Source organism: Phaenicophaeus curvirostris, chromosome Z (assembly GCF_032191515.1).
Source record: "Phaenicophaeus curvirostris isolate KB17595 chromosome Z, BPBGC_Pcur_1.0, whole genome shotgun sequence".
Lineage (NCBI taxonomy): Eukaryota > Metazoa > Chordata > Aves > Cuculiformes > Cuculidae > Phaenicophaeus > Phaenicophaeus curvirostris.
The window spans coordinates 35,914,548-35,935,663 of record NC_091431.1 but is presented as its reverse complement, the minus strand read 5'-3'; the positions used below and the strand labels follow the sequence as shown (position 1 = coordinate 35,935,663).

Sequence of the window (21,116 nt, the reverse complement as noted above, 5' to 3'; positions counted from 1 at the left end):
AACTGTTTCTGACTGCTCCCAGTGCCCTTTCCTACCGACAATACCTTTTCCCTAACAGACTGGAGTTTGAAGGTGTCTCTCTGGGCAGATGTTGGTCATCTCGGTTTAATATTAGGAAAAGTCCTTATGAGGAGCCTGGTTCTATTTGAGACTCCAGTAAAAACAGTTACATTGCAGTCATCTCTGTGGTGTTGCTGAGCATTTAGTCTTCTATTTAATTAGAGCTAATTTTAATATTTAGAAGTAATGTAGTTGTTCTGGGTGTTGGGGTCTGAGACGTACTTAAAAAAAAACCCTTGGTGTTTTGAAGAAATTTTATCCATCTTGTGAGGTCTGTGAAATTCACTATTATCTCTTTAGAGCTGAGGAGGGTTCTGTGCCTGAAAGTGAGTTTCTGAAAAGCTTCTGAAAAGCTTCTGAAAGCTTTTTCTGAAGCTATAGCCCTTATGAACCTGAAATGAAGGTTATCTATGATCTAACCCCAATATGTCTGTTTGCAATTTTTTAAACAAAATAACATGAATTCCGTTAACTAAATACCAGACCAAGCTGTAACCTGTAAATTCTTTTTATTGTTCTAGATTTGATCTGGCTGGACCAGAAAAGGAACAAATCTGAGTCATCAATATTTCTTCAGTGAAATCATTTGTAATTAAAAATGACCTTTAATATAAATCTCAGTATTGACAAAGTAATGGATATCAAACACTTTTGTTTCTGAAAAAAATGCAGGTTTGGTATCCAGACGATTAATGTTGATGATGAATTTGGTGAACACGCATGGGACTAAAGTAAGGCCAACATTAGAGGTAGCACTGGGCAGGCTGCAGGATTCGGGAGCTGCACTTTATCCAGCTGACTGGGAGAATCATGGTTCATATCACGGCCAAAGCAAGGCCAAACGCCAGCTCCTGTGCCTGGGGCACAAGAACCCTCTGCAGTGCTACAGATTAGGGGAAGAGTGGCTAGAGAGCTGCCTGGAGGAGAAGGATGTGGATCTATCCAAGAATACTGAGAGTTATGGGACTCCATAGGGACTCAAGCCCTTCTGTTTTCAGTCACGTACTATGGCTTGTTTGGTCCGAATCTGTTTACTGCTACTGCCTTTAAAATAACTTCTGAAAACCGATTGTACAGAGTTACGTCTCTCACTGAAACAGTTAAAGAAATTGGATTAGCTGAAGTCTTTCTTTCCGTTACAACAGCTTAATTGAATTAACTTTGTGTTTGCAGTGAGCTGGCAGCAAGGTATTTGTCGAAAGAACGGTTTAACGTTTAGGTATATAATCGCAAGGGGGTTGGAATTAGACGATCATTAAGGTCCCTTCCAAGCCTAACTATCCCATGACATTAGCCTAGGATGTAGCAGACCTCACAGCGAGTCCCACCGCTGCCGCCCATCCCAGGAAAACAACCGATTTCCACGTCGTTCCCGCCGCCCGCCTCCCCCCGGGCGGGTTTCCCGGGGCGGGGCCGCCGCTGGCCTCCTGCCCGCCAATCGCGGCCTCCGCCGCCGGCCCCGCCCCCTCCGGCCCATGGGCGGCACACGCGCGGGGGACTTATATGGGCGGCGGGCGGCTGGCGCGCAGCGGGAGCGGAGCTGGGGTGCCCTTTGCCGGTGACATGGAGGGCGGGCGGCAGGTGGCCAACTTCGGGGCCGGACCGGCCAAGCTGCCGCGCTCCGTGAGTGGCTGCGGGGGGCGGCTGGAGGGCGATGCGCCGCTGGGGGCCGCCGGGGGGCGCTGTGCCGCCGGGGCGGGGGGTGACAGCTCCTCAAGGCGAGCGAGCGCGCGCATAGCGGCGGCGTTGCGCATCTGCTCCCCCGGCCATGCAGTCAGATGGCCCCGTCAGTTCGGTTTGTTTTGGAAAGGCACCTTCGCGCGGTTCTGACCGCGTGGTTGTTCTTCACGTCACGGTTGGGGATGGAGAAGGAGCCCGGGCGGAGATGAGTGCGTGCCCGCGGATAAACGCGGGGCTGGTTCCCTGGCCGGGGTTCAGGTCAGCAGTGTCAGTGGGAGCAGAGTAGGCTCAGCCCTCTGGAAAGTTGCATCAGCAGGCATGGATTGTCCAGATATATATGGAGAGAGGACTGGTTCTGCCGGGTCGCGCTCATCTGGCCTTCAGCTCGTGCGTTATGGAAACTTCGTTTTCTTTTTCTTTCTTTTGGTAGTTTCCTTTTTAGTTTTCTCCATTATCTTCTCTGTTATTTCAGTTTTCTTAGGTAAACAGATTTACTGCACGGCAGCTTTCCCACCTCCCCTTTCCCGTGGAAGTACCCTTTGCACCTTGCGTGCAGAGAAACTTGTTCTGTCTTGAAGCCTCCAGAACTTCTGCAGGATCCGGCTCTCCAGCCCATAGTGCTGAGAACTGGCTGCAGGGCTTGAGGAGGTGTAGATGAGCTCTCCTATTAATCTGTTTTCCTCTCCTGAACATGTGATACTGTTAAATGAACCACTATATCAACTTGGTTGTTTCACTTTGATTGTGGTCTGATGCTAGGTATGAAGCACTTTGGCTCACTGAAGCAAGAAGAGAGAGCTCTTCACAGCTGTTAAAAGGCTTATTGTAGATGACTGTTGTGTGCACACTGTCAGCTAAAGACTTACTACCAGGATTGGATTTTATCAAGCACTTTAACAAGCACTTTCCAGGGATCTGTGTGTTCAGATCTGTGTCATACCCGCTACTCCCCTCCCCCCAGCATGAATACATTTGCATATGAAACACAGTCTTTCAAACTTCATGATCTCTAACATCAGAAGCAGCACAATTGCTTCTAGTTGACCTCTTTGTGAACGGCTGTTGCAGTTGACAGGCCGTGCAGATGCCCTGTCAGCAAAGCAGGTTTCTTGTTCCTGCAGCTGTGGTTTCTTTGCAGATTCTGGAGCACATGCATACAGTATTTCTTTGGCTGGCTTTCCTGCTGGGTTCCCTCTCCTCCTCCTTCCTTTGGGAGGAAATGACCATCTTCTTGCTCTCATACAAGAATTAACTGAAATCAGAATTTGCAGATCCGGGTTAGAATCTAATTCCACTTTGTTGTTATGCAAGAGCTGTGGGAGAAGAAAGAAGAATGGAAGGCTGAAGCAACAGATTACTCTGCTAGAGCTCCTAGGAGTGACCTGTAATTTTCAGTCGTCTCAAATTTTGCTTAATTTCTTTCTTAACTTTCAATAACATAGAAAAGGCTCATGTTCAATAAGTACAGGACTTCATTCTGTAAAACCAGGCCTTGTCCTGTTGAGTCAGTTTGAGGTATCCAATGCTTCAGGCTGATTTGTTTTAAATTTGTTTTCCTTGGTTGCCTTGTTTGTGCAAGTCGAGTGAAAGAACCCAGGCTGCAGATGTCAGGATTTAAGATGCTTGATTAGAAAGAGTGCACGTGCAAACATTACGTATTCTGTAAAAGTTTGGGAGTTCGATCCTACTCCTATAAATCATTCTAGAATCTGGGAAATGTAACTATTGAAATAATAAGTTAAAATCTGGTCTTGGCAGCAAGCATATGACTTATTCATGCTGTCTTAAGAAAAGCTTTGAGCTACTGGGTACAATGATATTATATTGGTGACTATACTTCTCTTAATCTCACTCGACAAGTGCGATGTTACTACAATACAGGGTAGCTGGCGTAAACGTGATGCATCAGTTGCTCCAAGTAGTGGAAAATTCCCTTATTTGTGGACTTTTTCTTTTATCAGGTGTTATTAGAAGCACAGAAAGAATTGGTGGACTATAAAGGACTTGGTATAAGTGTTCTTGGTAAGACTTTGAAAATTCTTTGGTTTTTCACAATCTAGATGTTTAACTAGATTGTTTTATAATAAGAGTTTTTGATTTTGTTATTTCAGCCTCTTGTCTAATACCTTATTCTGGTAACGTGTATGTTCAAAGAATACTTTTTCATGCTGCTTTTCTACTATATATCAGGAGACCATAAAATGGTATATAGTGTTTGCTGAAAGGTCTAGAGACAAAAAAGATAACTAATCATATGTAAAGCATTAGTACTTTTGGGTCTTTGGACAGGGATGCGTGTGCATGTATATATACGCATAGATATGTATAAAGGCAATATTAAAAAGGGTATACACCTACTCTACACAGATACACACATTCTGTGTGTATGTCTGTATATATGAATATTGATACTACTACGTGTAGTGTCTTACATACTGCGGGCAACACCCTTCAGATGTATTTGATATACAGCATCCGTCCCACTGGGAATGTAACGTTGTCTAGTCATTTAGAGGAGGTGTCTTCTGTGCCATGTGGATAAATAACTGGCTTTTCAGCCCCAGTTGCAGAGAACTTTTATGCAAGAAGGTGGTCACCGTTTTACTAGTGCTGTGAAACTGGTTGGTTGTTAAAAGTAGACTGTGCCGCACAGTCTCTGCTGGATTGAGATTCATGTTTAAGTTGTACGCTTTTGCAGATGGAAGAGAGAATAGCGGTATAATAAAAGGAATTAGTATTAAGTGTCCTTAACGTTTAATTAGGATTACTGCGTGAAGAAGCCTCGCTAAAATTAAAAGAAAACAAGGCCTTCTGTATTACTCTGTACTTGCTACAGCATTAGTAGCAGAGAACACTCTTAGAGTGAAGAGAACTTACACCTTTCTAGGGAGTATTTTTCACAGAGATGTAGTTATTTGTGGAGGTAGTATGGTCATGTGGATACCAAGTCTGGATGGACTGGATTTGCCTGGATCTGGACAAACCTGGAGGTATAAGTCTTGTGTGGGTATTTAGGAAGGCTCAGCAAAAAAAACGGGAGTTGCAGCTGGGAATGGGAGCCTTCAGGCATTTGGGGCCTATGGTGTAAGACATTTTAAGCTCAGCACAATTTTTAAATTGCATTAATGTATTACCATTTTGTTTCACTTTATTTCTCCTTTCCACCATAGAAATGAGCCATCGAACCTCGGATTTCACAAAAATTTTAAATACAGCTGAAAATCTCTTGCGTGAATTGGTGTAAGTGATTTACATCCTACTTATTTTTGTTTGTGCTTGTTGCACTAATGACGACTGATGTGGAGACCTTTCCTTGAAAGCAGCTGATTGTGTGAGGATTTTTGTTTAGATGCCATGCCTGATAGGATAATAATCTTGGTGAGAACACTGGACTTCTGTTTGTCTGATGCTGATTTATTTGAGTGTGACTAAGGCCTTTTATTAGGTTAAGATGCTTTTCATGTGACTACCACACACTGACTAGTTGACTTTCTTCTGAAATTCTATTTTTTTGTCACCTTCATAGAATTCACGAGGGGCAGAAATAAATAGGAACAGAAATCCTTTCTCTAATGGCATAAGAGGTGATCTGTACATTACCTATAAATCTGGTTTTACTACCATAAACTCTATGAATGTGTTTTGGAAACACTGATCAGGAGCCCTTTTCCTGTTTTTGGTGTGACACATTTAAAAATGTTCAAAATATATTTATTGTGTACGAATAAGAACTAATGTCCTTATTGTAGTTAATTACAGTCACGTCATATAAAGGCTTGACTCTCAGTTACAGCTAGAATTATTGACGGAGGGTTTTTAATGAAAAATTGGAAGAAGTAATTTTTGCAACTGTTTGAACAACTCATTGTGGCACTTGCTCTGTAAGCACAACTTACCATACAGTTGCAAATTGAAGAGTCTAAAAGCTGAAATTGTGTAATGCTATCTGAGGAGAAAAAAGTTTGTTTTCAGGAAATTTTAATTGGTTAAATGTACAGCATTACTCTGAGTGCTTAACTTGTTATTCAAGACCCATGCTGAGCTAAGTTAATGGGATTTGGTCTAACTACTTGTCTTCTAAACTGAGAGTGTTCTTCCTGAGTTGCTGTTAAATGTATAACAGCCAGTAGAATGCATCGTGTGTCTTCTGAGAATAACTTAAATTATTATTTCTTTTGTGCAGAAATATACCAGAAAACTACAAAGTTATTTTCCTCCAAGGAGGTGGGTCTGGTCAGTTCAGTGCAGTCCCACTTAATCTTATTGGTTTAAAGGAGGGAAGACATGCAGATTATGTGGTTACCGGAGCTTGGTCAGCAAAAGCAGCTAAAGAAGCAGAGAAGTATGCCAAAGTGAATATTGTTCATCCAAAACTAGGATCCTATACGAGTAAGTTGATGATTACATCTACTCATGTGAATGCTTAACCGGTTAGTTGACTGCCTAGCACTTAAAAGACTGTCTGCCACATCTCTCAGTGTTCGTCAGTGGGAGTTCTGTTAGATGGCTTAGAAGTTTACACCAGGAGAGAACTGTGAAATTAGACTGAGCATACCCAGAAAAAAAAGTGGCAAGAAGCAAATGTATTGGTAGGGAAATGGTCTGGGCTGTCTGATTTCTATTTATGTACTTATTTATTTTTGTTGTTGAACCGAGTTCTTAAGTGATTTGCTGCGATATCACAGGGTAATTCAATTTCAGGTAAACTTAATGAGTCTGCTCGGAAGTTTAGAAGCATGTCTGAAATCTTAACCTTGTTGGCCCAGGGGCTGGGAGACCTGCATTCTGTTACCTTCTTTTTGAAGAGTTCCCAAATACTTACCTTTGCCACTCATGTCATAACAGGCAGTTGGCTCTCAAATAAAATGGCCATTTTCACCTCCTGCTCTTGAAGCCTGTTACTGTTCATGAAATAATATGAATGACCACAATGCAGAAGGAACATTAACTTTGATTGAGGCATCAGGGATTTCTACAAGGGAGTCTGTTTCAAGAACTTTTTAAGTGTCACTGGATCACTAGATATACATAAATAATTCTTAAGTGTAGGGACACCTGAGTTCTGGTTTCTGTTCCTACTAGTCATGCTTACTTTTCTTTCCTCTGGTCCAAATTATAGCATTTGAACTGAGGAGAGTAGGGACAGAAGAGATGAAGAATATCCCCATACAAGTTAGTATATTAACTGGTCATTAGGACTATAGCTTGGAAGATAAATTGTATGCTCTGAGGCATAGCGAGGAAATGAACCTATAACCTCCTGGTCTAGGGGAGCCATAGATCAGGGCAGAGGCAGTAAATAATGGTGGAGGCAGTAGCAGCACTTCTTTCCCCCCATGTTTTGGAGGAGAGAAGAAAGGAAAAGCAACCACTTGTTCTAGGCAAAACCTGTTCTGAGCTGTCAGAGCATGCCTGTTGACAGGAGATCATAGTTTTGTAAGTCAGTTGCCAAGTTTAAAGAGGAGGTAGGTGGGTAACATTGTGTTCAGCTTGGGCAAGACTTCATGGGATGCACAGAAACACAGCATTACAGAGCTTTACCTGTGAGAATTTGGATGGTTCAGTGGTTCTAAAGGCATCAGAAGGATTCTTGGATCCAGTGCCTGAATTCCTCTGAAATGGTTTTTTGGACTTCTCGTGCAGTGGTTTGTATTCTGGGATTGCAAACCTGCTGAAAATTCCTTGAGGAATATGGGATGAAAGACAGAAGGGTGTTTGCCATCTCAATAATGGCTCACCACGTAGTGTTGGGGATGCACTGTGTATTTCCCTTGCAGAAAATTATATGATTAGTACTTCATACTGTAAAATCATTCCAGGTTTGCACTGAAGTCCCATGCTAAGTAAAATTGCACACCAGGGAAATGACTCGTCTCCAATGACCTTTGGTTTTCCTTTTTTTTTTTTTCTATCTCAGGCATTCCTGACCCAAGCACTTGGAATCTTAATCCAAATGCATCTTATGTCTATTACTGTGCTAATGAGACTGTTCATGGTGTGGAGTTTGACTTTGTACCTGATGTCAAAGGAGCAGTCTTGGTTTGTGATATGTCATCAAACTTCCTGTCTAGACCTGTGGATGTTTCGAAGGTACAGTATTGGACACAGTGGTTGCACAAATCATTTTCAAACTTGAATGCATAGATTTTAGGCAGTTTGAAATGTCAGGATGGCTGAAGATGCTGATCAGTGAAATTAGGAAAATCTTATTTTGTTAACTGTGTATCTGGTAGTGGAATCAAATGTTGAAATTTAGCATTTGAGATTTCAATGTCTATCTGTTGTCAAAATTGTTAATTTGTTCTTAACTGGTGCTGTAGCTGAAAAAGATATGTTCCGAATCTTACTTAGTCTGTAGCTAGTGTGTATGGCTGGAGCAGAGTACTATGAGTTTTTGATCCTGCCTCCTACATGGATAATCTGTAACCATTTTTAAGCTGCTGAAACTTCCTGTGCCTCACAATTACTGTGTCTGTTTCATAGATATTTCATAGGGAGAGCATAGTATTTGGTTATGTTTGACCTTTCCTATCTGAGTGTAGCATAAAGAAGGAGCAATTGCTAGTGCATTCATCTTGGGCTTTGCTTATGTGCCTCTTTGAACTGGTGGATTATATGATGCCTGTTCTGAAATACAGATTGGTTGAAAACACTACAATCTATGCATTAGTTTAAGGTAAGCTTGCTTGGAGTAGTGTGAAATGGGGAGAGGCTGCCTTGAGAATTATTTGTGGCAACTAAATAAATACTTAGCAAATCATTGGTGTATTTGTTGTGATGAACTTCCTCAGATGAATGAAGATACATAGTTCTGATAATAGACGTGCATGGGATAACAACTGTAGCTGTAAGTGCACTTTGAAATCAGAACTTCTGCTAACTCTTGTTTGACCTGCAACTTGCTCTTTTAGAAAACATGCTCCAAGCTATTCAACTAAGTTTTATGCCTCTTGTATAACAATGTTTTATTTCTCAGTTACAGGGTCTACTAGTGAATGCATATAAGCAAGTCCTTTTCTTCTTTCTCTTAGTTTGGTGTGATTTTTGCTGGTGCTCAGAAGAATGTTGGCTGTGCAGGAGTTACTGTCGTAATAGTACGTGAGGACTTGCTGGGATTTGCACTGAAAGAATGCCCTGTGGTGCTGGATTACAAAACACAAGTAACAAATGGTTCTTTGTATAACACTCCACCATGCTATAGGTAACTTACTGCCATGTTCAGTATCTCTTACTTGGAAAGCTACTGCACTGCCATCTGCTGCTTTTATCGAGAAAAATTTCAGAAGTTGAGTATTTGCCTTCAAATCACTGATATGTTTGAGTAATTCACAGGATTCATATGAAAGCATGGGAAGTGTCCACTCATGTGATGTTGCTAATAGAACTTGGCCATCACGGACATAGTACTTTTAGAAGTAAATATTTTATGTTGTGGTTCCATTGTAGAAGTTTCAGGATCCAGTTCTGATTTGCATGAACATAAGTTTAGTCAATTCAGTGGTGATGCTTGCACCATTGCAAGTAGGTAATTTAGCATTTAGTCTTGCTTCTTGACCACTCAGTACAAATTTGATTTAATATCTTCTTGAGGTTGTTCTCAGCATTTGAACCTCCAGATCCCTACCCCTGTGAAAGGGCTTCTTTTAAAAGGTGTTTCAGTTATTGCTGTCCTTTATTCTCTAGTACAGTTTTCCATATTTCTTTATCTACTGCCTCAGTGTTTAATTTGTTACCCAGAAATGAAGCTGGCCTAGCTTCATTAGGATTGCTAGCAATCAACATCATAATATTGGCATATGTCTGATGTTTTCATGTGTGCAAGAAACAAAACAGACTACAGCTTGCTTTTTTGAAAATTACCGTCTCTTAGCTTCTGATAGCTAGTGAAATGATGCTTTGCTACTGGAGTATTCAGATGTTGAGCAAGTAATACCTACCTATTCCTAATCTCGAGCATTTTCATACCAACATCCAATAAAATGATTATTTTGAAAAAACAAAATCTTCAAACCAGGTACCCTTTTTTTCCTCCAATGTTTTTTTTAATTACTTTGAAAAGAATGATTTCTACTTTTAAAGCTAAGATTCCTTCTTGATTCAGATAATTTAACAATGCTGTCTTATATTATTCTTGTTTAATCTCAAGTCTTTTACCATTTCCATACATGCTAGACTTTGCAAACTTAAATTACCTAATGATGTCCAGCAGATATGAAATGCACTGTATTAGCATAAATCACAGTGATTCCCATGTATAAAGCCTGCCTTAATGCAATTACTTACTTAAATTCAGTAGAATTTTAAGTGAATGTAATTATATCTCTGAATCTGCTGATTTTCAGTATAAAGTGCACTATTGCAATGACAGAGGCAGTTATCTTAATTTATCAAAAGAGCAGTGAATCATGTGACTATGTTTATTACAGACTTCACCATACACAACTTGTTTTCCTGAGGAATGTGCATTCTCTAAAGTACATTGTGCTGTAGTGATGTACTCTTGCAGTCAGCCCATCTTCCCTATAGGTGGGGTACAACCAGTAGTCTTAGGGCTGGTGTCTGAAAGACAAGAACTGACCTTACAGCGTTTCCAGACTTTTTTGTCTTCTTTCTCGATGTAGCTTTGTAAGAGGTGATAGATGTGTCTTTTTTTTTTTCCTAGTGATTGATAAAAGCCTCTGTTTTGTGACTGTTTATTTTCCTAACTGCCTAGTCGCTCATATTGTTTTGGTTACTGGGTACTTGCATGTGCCAAATTTTAAATCCAACTATTCATGTTTTCCAAGTACAAGCCTATTTCCATTTGAAAACCTGAGCTCTCCTTAGTCTCAGCACTTTAACAGTGTTGCTTCTCTGGTATGAAAAGCAAAATGGGTCAAATTCTGCAGTTTTATTTTAGCCACGGAGAACTTCTGAAAAGAAAGTGCTGCTTTAGCTGTAACTTGGTATTTGTCAATAATGTTAATAGGGTAGTGGGAGATTAAGGAAGCTGAAAATAAGGTCGAACTAGCAGTCTTCTCTCTGGTCACTGTCTTGCCAAGTTTCACTTCACGCTACAAACCCACATTGGAGTACACTTCAGAATTCAGTATGTAACACAGACCAGAATATTGACAGGGTGCACATCTGTTTGGCTCAGCTCTAAATGCCTGTTCCGGTTTTTGCAAGGAACTGGCAAAGCTTCTTAGTTCTTTCTCTGCTCTTTTCCTTGTAGTCTCTAATCGTTTGCTGGCAAACAGGCAGGAAATATTAAGTGAATTTGCAAAAGCTACTTCAGCAGGATGTTAAATTAAATTAAGGTGATGCTAATGATTTTAACCCCTTGGCACTACAGAGTTTGACTTTTTGACCCTAATCTGCGCTGCTATAAGTAACAGTGAATTTGCTATAAAAATCTCATTTCCAAGCTCCAAAGGTTTATCTTGCATTTTAAAATTGCTTCAGAAACATTATTTTGACTGACATGAAAGAAGGACAAAAGATTTTAGCTGGCCAATTTTGTGAATGACTCTAAGGCTGTCTTCTTGAAACATTAATTGTCCAAAGTGAGGGCAAGAGGTGAATGTGACCCTGTATAATTGGCAAGGGCCATATTTCACTTAAAACCTTTACACTGTCATAAACATGGCAAGGTTGTGCTCTAAAAGCTGTAAGGTGCTTTGTATAAAAGGCAATCTGAAACCTCAGTTATTTTGCAGTCTTTCTTCAGCGTTCAAAGATTTGATGCTGGCATCCTCTGAGAAATTAAAAGTAGCAAAATTTACAACACCTCCCATTAGACTTGTTTTAGGGAAACTAGTAGGCTAATGCTCTCTGAGCACTCCCTTGGAAACTATAATGATAGGATTAATAAAAACAAAATGATGGAAATATGCTATAAGAAATTGTGAACTGTTTATTATGTGAAGTGTTATAGTGTGGGGAATAACCTAGACTTGAACAGGCAGAGTTCTGTAGCAAAAGCACAAAGGCAAAAGGCCTGGTGGATTTTTTTGTGTTGCACTTGGTAACTAGCATTGAAATACTTGGTACCATGCCACATGATGCTAGCAAGCTTCCAGATCTCTACTTAGCACTTGAATGGTAATGAATAATTAAGTAAAATGCATAATTATTTGTTTTGCCAGACCTCACTAGGAATAAGGTCTTTTTAGATACAGGAAGGGAATTATAGTTTTTAAGATTCGTGAAAAAGGGATTAGATTTCTAGCATTATTAATGTGCGTACATTTGAGATTCACCCCTGCATCTTTGCTAAAGCAGACAGGGTGGATACTGCCAACTTCTGCGCTAACTCAGGTTCTTTCTAGGACTTGACAGGCAGTTGTGTGATTGATGAACTGTCAGTCTGTGCAGCATGTATGGGGTTGTCCTTGGAAGCCCTGTAGGGCTGCAAGAAACATGCAGGACTTGTCCTTCTATGATGCAAAGGATTAAGTTTGGTCCAACATATTTATGTAGCATTTGAATTTCAGAAGACTTCATCTGTGTCCAAAGATCATTAGCTGCCTAGAATTTTCGAAATTTGTAAAATAGTCCAGATTGAGTTGTTCATCTTGAGTACCCTAAAATCAAATATAAGATTATATTTCTGAAACATTTTGTGAACTGTTGAACAGGACTGTTATTTTTTGGGGGTTTTTTTTTTGGTTTTTTGGTTTGTTTTTTTTTTTTAATAACCTAACTGAAACATTTCCTTTCCTGTTGCAGTATTTATATCATGGGATTGGTGCTGGAATGGATAAAGAATAACGGTGGAGCTGCAGCTATGGATAAGCTTAGTTTAATCAAGTCACGAATGATTTATGATATTATAGACAATTCTAATGGATTCTATGTGTAAGTTGCTAAGCATTTCCCATTGGTTTCAGTATTTGTTGCAGAGCTGAACTTCAGTAACCCTTAAAACTCTGATTGCAGCATATTTTTTAATTTACTTTTTCAGTATATAGTCTATACAGTCTTACAGGACTTATATGTGCAAACCGTTTGCTTGATAATTATCCAAAGATGACTCTCATGCCAGGAGGAAGTTAATTCAAGTTACCCTGTATAGATCAGTTATGAAGCATATTAGTAACATATGTTCTAAACATAATAAAGTGCAGGAGCCTAGAAGAAGAGGAGCCTAGGAAAAGAGTATACAAGAACCAGATACGCAGGTGATTGGTATACTTACTAACCGTTTGGGGAAGTACAGGCCAAAACAGAAAGTGCCTTGTAGTAAGCTGAAAAGACCACTTCTGCATCTTATTTTTCCTACCGTCCCTTTCAGTAGACAAAGACTATGCTTTATCTCTGTCAAGCATAGCATTTGTATTAGCTAATTGTGATAAGTTCTAAACGCTTTCTGGAACAGAAGGAGGAAGATCAGACCAAGATGTGGTCAAAATGTAATTTTTTTTTTTTATATACGGTTTCATAGAATCTTAGATTTGTTTAGGTTGGAAGGGACCTTAAAGATCATCCAGTTCCAACCCCCCTGCCATGAGCAGGGACACCTCCGATTAGGCCAGGCTGCTTGAAGTCCCATTCAACCAGGCCTTCAACACTTCCAGGGAGGGAACATCCACAATTTCCCTTAGCAGCCTGTTTCAGTGCCTCACCACCCTCATCACGAAGTATTTCTTCCTAATGTCTAATCTAAATCTTCCCCTCTTCAGTTTAAAGCCATCCCCTCTCATCCTTTCACTACATTCCTTTGTGAAAAGTCCCTCCCCAGCTTTCCTGTGGGCCCCCTTCAGGTACTGGAAGGCTGCTGAAAGGTCTCCTTGGAGCCTTCTCTTCTCCAGGCTGAACAACCGCTACTCTCTCAGCCTGTCTTCCTAGCAGAGGTGCTCTAGCCCTCTGATCATCTTTGTAGCCCTCCCCTGGGCCTGTTCCAACAGCTCCATATTCTTCATATGCTTGGGATTCCAGAATTGGACACAATACTCCGCATTGTGTCTCACAAGAGTGGAATTGAGGGGAAGAATCACTTCCCTCAGCCTCTTGGCCATGCTTCTTTTGATGCAGCCCAGGATGGGGTTGACCTCCAGGCTGCAAGTGCACGTTGCTGGCTCATGTTGAGCTTCTCATTAACCAGCACCCCTAAGTCCTTCTCCACAGAGCTGGTCTTAATCACATCATTCCCCATCCTGTATTGAAACCACAGATTGCCCCAACCCAGGTGTAGGACCTTGCACTTGGCCTTGTTGAATCTCCTGAGGTTCACACAGGCCCACTTCTTCAGCTTGTTCAGGTCTCTCTGGATGACATGTTGTCCTTCCGGTGTGGTAACTGCACCACTCAGTTTGGTGTCATCTGCAAATGTGCTGAGGGTGCACTTCATCTTGCTGTTGATATCATCAATGAAAGTATTAAACAGCACTGGTCCTGGTATGGACCCCTAAGGGACACCACTTGTCATGGATCTCCATCTGGACATCGAGCAGTTGACCAGTACTCTCTGAATGAGACCATCCAACCAATTCCTTATCCTTTGAACAGTCAGCCTATCAAATCCATGTCTTTCCAATTTAGAGAGAATAACGTTGTGGGGGATCGTGTCAAAGGCTTTACAGAAGTCCAGATAGATCACATTCATTGTTTTTCCCATATGTACTACTGTGGTTACCCCATCAGAGAAAGCCACTAGGTTGGTCAGGCAGGACTTGCCCTTTGAAGCCATGCTAGCTGTTTCTAATCACTTCCCTGTCCTTCGTGTGCTTTAGCATGGCTTCTAGGAGGATCTGTTCCATGATCTTCCCAGGCACAGAAGAGAGGCAGACAGGTCAGTAGTTTTCCGGGTCATCTTTTCTACGCTGTTGAAAGATGGGCACAATGTTGCCGTTCTTCCGGTTAACAGGAACTTTTCAAATATCATAGAGAGTGGCTTGGCAACCACATCAGCCAGTTCCTTCAGGATTCTGGGATGTATCTCATCAGGTACCATAGACTTAGATATGTTCAGTTCCTCAGGTGGTCATGAACCTCATTCTCCCCTACAGTGGGAGGTGGGAGGGGCTTTACCCTTCTGTCCCCTTCTTGTTGTCCATTGACCCGGGTGGTACAAGGAGGGTGGTTGTCAGTGAATATAACCACTTTCATCCATCAGTAGGGGTCTGCTTTCTTTAACCTTCCTTTTCTGATTGATGTACATGTAGAAGCCCTTCTTGTTACTTTTCACTTCTCTTGCCAAGTTCAGCTTCAGCTGTGCCTTGGCCTTCCTGACCCCATCCCTAAGCAACCAGGCAGTGTCCCTATGCTCTTCTCTGGTTCCCTGTGCCTGCTTGCACTGCCTGTGCAGTGCCCTCCTGCTCTTTAGTTTGACCAGCAGGTCATGACTCAGCCATGCTGGTCTCTTCCCTTCCCTGCCTGATTTCCTGTGTATGGGGACTAAGTGGTCTTGCACTTTATGGAAAGCATCCTTAAATATTTCCTAGCTTTCTAGGGGGGTCCTACTGACTGACTCCTTGAAGAGCTGGAAGTTTGTTTTCTTGAAATTTAGGGTCATGACTATACTCCTCGCCTGTCCCATATCTCTGAGGACCTTGAACTACACCAACACATGATCACTGCAGCCCAGGCTGCCTTCAATCTTGATGTCAGTCATAGAATCATAGAATCACCAGGTTGGAAGAGACCCACCGGATCATCGAGTCCCACCATTCCTATCAAATACTACACCATGCCCCTCAGCGCCTCGTCCACCCATCCCTTAAACACCTCCAGGGAAGGTGACTCAACCACCTCCTTGTGCAGCCTGTTCCAGTGCCCAATGACCCTTTCTGTGAAAAAAAATTTCCTAATGTTCAGCCTAAACCTACCCTGGTGGAGCTTGAAGCCATTTGCTCTTGTCCTGTCCCCTGTCACTTGGGAGAAGAAGCCGGCACCCTCCTCTCCACAACTTCCTTTTAGTTAGTTACAGAGAGCAATGAGGTCACCTCTCAGCCTTCTCTTCTCCAGGCTAAACAACCCCAGCTCTCTCAGCCGCTCCTCGTAAAGCCCGTTCTCCAGCCAATTCACCAGCTTCGTTGCTTTTCTCTGGACTCGCTCCAGAGCCTCAAAATCCTTCTTGTGGTGAGGGGCCCAGACTGAACACAGTATTCGAGGAGCGGTCTCACCAGTGCTGAGTACCGGGGCAGAGTAACCTCCCTGGACCTGCTGGTCACGCCATTTCTGATCCAAGCCAAGATGCCATTGGCCTTCTTGGCCACCTGGGCACACTGCTGGCTCATGTTCAGTCGGTTGTCAACCAACACCCCCAGGTCCCTCTCCTCCAGGCAGCTTTCTAGACAGACTTCTAGTCTGTAGCACTGCATAGGGTTGTTGTGCCCCAAGTGCAGGACCCGGCGTTTGGCCTTGTTAAACCTCATGCCGTTGGTCTCAGCCCAGCGGTCCAGCCTGTTCAGATCCCTTTGCAGAGCCTCCCTACCCTCCAGCAGATCGACACTTCCAACCAGCTTAGTGTCATCTGCAAACTTGCTAAGGGTGCCCTCAATGCTTTCATCCAGGTCATTGATAAAGACATTGAACAGGGCTGGACCCAGCACTGAGCCCTGGGGAACCCCACTTGTCACTGGCCTCCAGCTGGAGTTAACTCCATTTATCACCACTCTCTGGGCCCGGCCATCCAACCAGTTTTCCACTCAGGAGAGTGTGCGCCTGTCCAGTCCAGAGGCTGACAGTTTCTGAAGCAGAATGCTGTGAAAACTGCATCAAAGGCTTTACTGAAGTCCAGGAAGACCACATCCACAGGCTTTCCCTCATCCAGTGGTCGAGTCACTTTGTCATAGAAGGCGATCAGGTTAGTTTGGCAAGTCCTGCCTTTTGTGAACCCATGTTGACTGGGCCTGATCACCTGGTTCTCTTGCATGTGCTTCATGATAACACTCAAGATCACCTGTTCCATGACTTTCCCTGGCACTGAGGTCAGACTGACAGGCCTGTAGTTCCCTGTATCCTCCTGGATCCTCCCAGCCTCCAGTCCAGTGGAACTTCCCCAGTCTTCCAGGACTGTTGGAAGATGATGGAAAGGGGTTTGGCCAGCATATCCGCCCGCTCCTCTAATACCCTAGGGTGGATCCCATCCGGCCCCATAGACTTGTGGGTGTCTAGCTGGGCAAGTAAGTCTCTTAACTGCCTGCTCTTGGATCATGGGAGCCTGATTCTGCTCCTCTTAACTCCTGGGTTTGTACACAGAGGGAACAAGTTTCTTTACAATTAAAGACTGAGGCAAAGAAGGCATTAAGTACCTCAGCCTTTTCCTCATCCCCTGTCACTGTTGTTCCTTCTGCATCCAATAGGGGACTGTATATTCTCCCTAGGCCTCCTTTTATTGTTAATATATTTATAGAAAGATTTTTTATTACCTTTCACAGACTTCACCAACCTGATTTCTAGTTGGGCCTTAGCCCTCCTGATTTTTTTCCCCTGCATGATCTCACTTCCCTCCTGTAGTCCACCCAAGACGCCTGTCCCTTCTTCCAGAGCTCATAAGCATTTATCTTCTTTTTGATATCTCTCAAGATCTCCCTGCTCAACGAAGCTGTTTTTTTCCCCTGCTGGCTCTTTTTCTGGAACATGGAGATGGCTTTCTCCTGAGCTGCTAGGATGATGAGCTTGCTTTCATTGGTGATCACCAGTTTATTATCTTCAGTTATTTTTGGTGGTTTTCCAAAGCTTGTGTAACCCTCTGATTTTTACGTATTGTTGGAAGGTATTTTGGAGCTTACAGGACCAAAAATATGTATATTTAAAAGTTGATGTTGTAATTTGGAATAATTCTAATACTCATCAAGCTCAAAAACTAGTAAGTGATTATGAAACTGTAGAATACTTTCTTTCACCATCAGTATAAAATCAACAGTTTTGGGACTGAATTAACTTTTATGTCTAAGTTAGAATAGGTCTAAATAAATTTGGATTTTGAATTAAACTGGCTACAACATTAATTGGCAGGGGTATAGTTTCATTGTAATATTTAATACATTCTCTACCCATTTATTTAATGAACATTGTCTTTAGCATTGTCAAGATCACGATTGTGATCCTACTGTACTGAAGTTCTGAGGGTTTTTCATAAGCCTTGGTAAACAAATGAAGCCTTGAAAAAACATTTTATGACAAACAGAAATCTGTTTCTGCCAAGCTGGTCTGTCAGGCTCTGAGTGGGAAATGCAGTGGGAAATGCTTTCTTTCACAGAAAGTAATGATCTTTTGAATTATGGAGGAATGGCTTTGGTGCTAAACAGATGCAATTAGACAGTTTCTGAAACTGTATATAACTGAAAATATAAATTTAGCACAAAATGGGTTAATAATTAAATTGTGCAACTTTTCTAGATGTCCAGTGGAGAAAAAAAACCGAAGCAGAATGAATGTCCCTTTCCGTATTGGCAGTGTCAAGGGTGATGAAGCACTAGAAAAGAAGTTTCTTGAGAAAGCTGTGGAACTTAACATGATATCTCTGAAAGGCCATCGGTAAGTATTAAATACACTGCTTTCCTGTGATATAGCAGCAGGCATTGTCCATTGACTTACCAGCCTTTCTCACTCACAAGTTGTTCTTGATTTGGAATCACTTGGCAATAGCAATCTTGAGGCTGTAATCAGACTGCTGTTGGCTCAACTGCTGTTTAGGTGTGGTGGGGCTCAGGGAGCATTCTCCTTAATTCTACTATCTTCTCCAGTTTGATAGATCTGACTCTTTTGAAATGCAAAGATGAATCCTGAGGTCAGATTCTGTCATTGTATAAAGCTTTCCATTACATGGCTTGTCTGCCTGGTTGCAGGAGTTTCTTCCCATGTTCAGTGGTGAGGTGGGATTAAAAAACGTAGCTTTTTGATGTCACACAGAATCACAGAATAACGAGGTTGGAAGAGACCCACCGGATCATCAAGTAGAGGGGTACAGTGTTGGAGCTGTAAATAACTAATAAATACCGAGTTTCTCTAGATTGCAGATGCTGTGAAGAATTACATGTTGCCTTTCATTCACATAAAATATGGTTTTTATCTGTTTGGAGTAGTGGTAAGCTGAATGTCTGTGAATGTTACTAATGTATTTTTTAGAATATACAAAAAAAATCTATTTTTCTCTCCTTTTCTTTTCAATGCAGATCTGTGGGAGGAATCCGTGCTTCTTTATATAATGCGGTGACTGTAGAAGATGTTCAGAAGCTTGCAGCATTCATGAGAAGCTTCATGCAGATGCGTCGTCAGTCATAAAAGCCCATCAGTTAGAGCCATGCTGCACATCTGTGAAATAAAAGCTAAAAGGCTTTCACAGCTTTTGTGCACAGCTGTAGTGCACAAATTACATTTTTTTTAGGTCCTGTAGCTATTTTAGTTAACTGCATTGGATTGAGGCTTGATCTTGCAATGACTTGGCAGTCTTGGCTTCACTGAATATGAGGATGTCTAGACTGATCAAATTTGGTTCCAAAATTCGCAAAATAGTATTCTTAATTGCATAGTTAAAACCTGAGTAGCATTGTAAGGTGCTATTGATCAAAGTGTGTTTCTTGATTTTACTCACAAATTACTTCAGCAGTGCCTTGTTTTCAGTAAACTTCAGGAGGCAAAATTTGTCATAAGTTTTCTCTAATATTCTGTGACTGCACAGTAAAGCTAGAACTAATGCCAAGTGTTCTTTGGGGATACCTAGTTGTTTTATCATATATATTCAAACAGTATACCAACAGCAGTATGTGAGAGTTAATATCTACATTCCTAGCTTGAGGACATTGCCTTCAGACTTCTGCTCCCATTCTTGCAGTACTGTTGTAACTCTTCTACATAGGAATATGCATTGTAGTTAGTCTGTAGGACTGGGCCTTTTTTGGTATTATCATTTATTGGCTTAAAGCTAAGATACATGAGTCTGTAATTACATCAATTTATAACATGTTTATTTCTTTAGGCATTTTGTCTATTAAACTTTTCTAGGTCATTAATTCTATATTCTTATTTTAAAATGTGCATATTTGCTCCTGACAAAAACTAGGTTTTTAATCTGTTAATGTGCCAAACCGAATTGCTATATTCCACTCAATGAATCCTGTTACTCTCTCTGCACTGACTTCCTAGGCCAAAGTGCACAAACTTCGTTGTCTGGTGTTTCTTAAACATCCTCCCTCTCTAATTGCTCAATTTAATTTTCTCTGCCTTTCTCATTGCTTCAATTCTGTAACCTTTTGTATGTGGGGATTTGCCTAGCTGCAGTAGATAGAAGTGTTGACTTTTCTGCCTTTTTCTGACACCAAATCACACATTTGGTTGAATTTTCTCACTAGATCCTTCTGGCTTATTCCAGACTTTAATACTATGGGCTAGAGAAGGAACTGGGGTTATGCAAAGATCTTCAGAAGATCTTCTGTTGTAGTACTCTTCAGTTACTTTTCCTTCCCAGCTTGTAAATTTACTGGTGATGACCATATATTAACACTAGTGTCATAGTATCATAGTGTTTAGCATTACTGCAGCTGGTTTCAGACTGTAAACTCTTTGGTACAGGACTGGGATTTTGGGGTTTTTATGTAACACCAATAGAGTGGCAAAAGTTTAATAATGATAATGATGGACTGCCCCTTTTTTAGTGGAACCACATGGCAAGTCAGTGGAGTTTTACTAGGGATAAGTTACATTCCAGTCTGAAAAGTCATCATTTTATGTCTACCATTTTGAGATTTTTGTCAACTTTTGTCAACTTTGTAAGTCAAAGTAGTTGCAGAAAATAACACCTGATCACAGCATGCAGTGCCGTATGTAGCTGATTCATGATTCCAACAGGGAATCTCTTTGCCACTTCTCAATTGTGCCTAATATCTTGTCAGTTAAAGGTGTGGGGTTTTTTTTGTTTGGTTGTTTTTTTTTATTCCTACCCAGAAGGGAAAAATCATGTAATAGTGAAATACAAAGTGAAGATTACATTAGCAGGCAGTGAGTGACTGACTTTCATGTGAGTAATGCAGGAATGCTGGGAAGACTGGAGCATGTTCTGAATTAATTAGTTACTTGAAATTGCTTTCAGACTCATCCATGCAACAGTTCTATCCTTCCAGGCTACATCCCAGGGAGATGTAATCAGGGTATTGAGTCATGGTGGACAGAGAAATTCCACTGAATTTCATCAAGGGCTTGCTCAGTGTCCTGGTCTCTTTCTCTTGTGTCAACACTTCCAAGCTGGGTCAGTAATTACCATGTTTGGAAGTAGGGCTTTTTGTGATGATATCCTGAGGCATTTAAAGTTGTTGAAAAACAGAAGTAAAGTCTCATCTGAGTTTGTGCATTTAGAGAGGGCATTGTAAGATGAGCTCTTTTTGGTGAACAGTGCTTTCAGTTCTTTTGGCGAGTAGTCTCTTATTACACCTCCTTAGTCTTTGTGTTTGATT

General features: G+C 41.5%; 1 protein-coding gene across 1 annotated transcript; it reads left to right on the top strand.

Annotated features, from left to right (window-relative positions):
* Nucleotides 1-1,587: 1,587 nt before the first annotated feature.
* Nucleotides 1,588-19,757, top strand: PSAT1 (phosphoserine aminotransferase 1). Its single transcript, XM_069880833.1, has 10 exons — nucleotides 1,588-1,683; nucleotides 3,702-3,762; nucleotides 4,911-4,980; nucleotides 5,924-6,129; nucleotides 7,658-7,830; nucleotides 8,772-8,941; nucleotides 12,451-12,579; nucleotides 18,067-18,204; nucleotides 18,843-19,608; nucleotides 19,646-19,757. Exons 1-9 carry the CDS (start codon nucleotides 1,624-1,626, stop codon nucleotides 18,949-18,951), a joined length of 1,116 nt encoding a protein of 371 aa, XP_069736934.1. The 5' UTR covers nucleotides 1,588-1,623; the 3' UTR covers nucleotides 18,952-19,608; nucleotides 19,646-19,757.
* Nucleotides 19,758-21,116: the final 1,359 nt, after the last annotated feature.

Coding starts and splice junctions, on each gene's coding strand:
- PSAT1 (XM_069880833.1), top strand. CDS start 1,624: ATGGAGGGCGGGCGGCAGGTGGCCAACTTCGGGGCCGGACCGGCCAAG. Junction 1,684..3,701: donor CGGCCAAGCTGCCGCGCTCC/GTGAGTGGCTGC, acceptor TTCTTTTATCAG/GTGTTATTAGAAGCACAGAA. Junction 18,205..18,842: donor ATATCTCTGAAAGGCCATCG/GTAAGTATTAAA, acceptor TTTTCAATGCAG/ATCTGTGGGAGGAATCCGTG.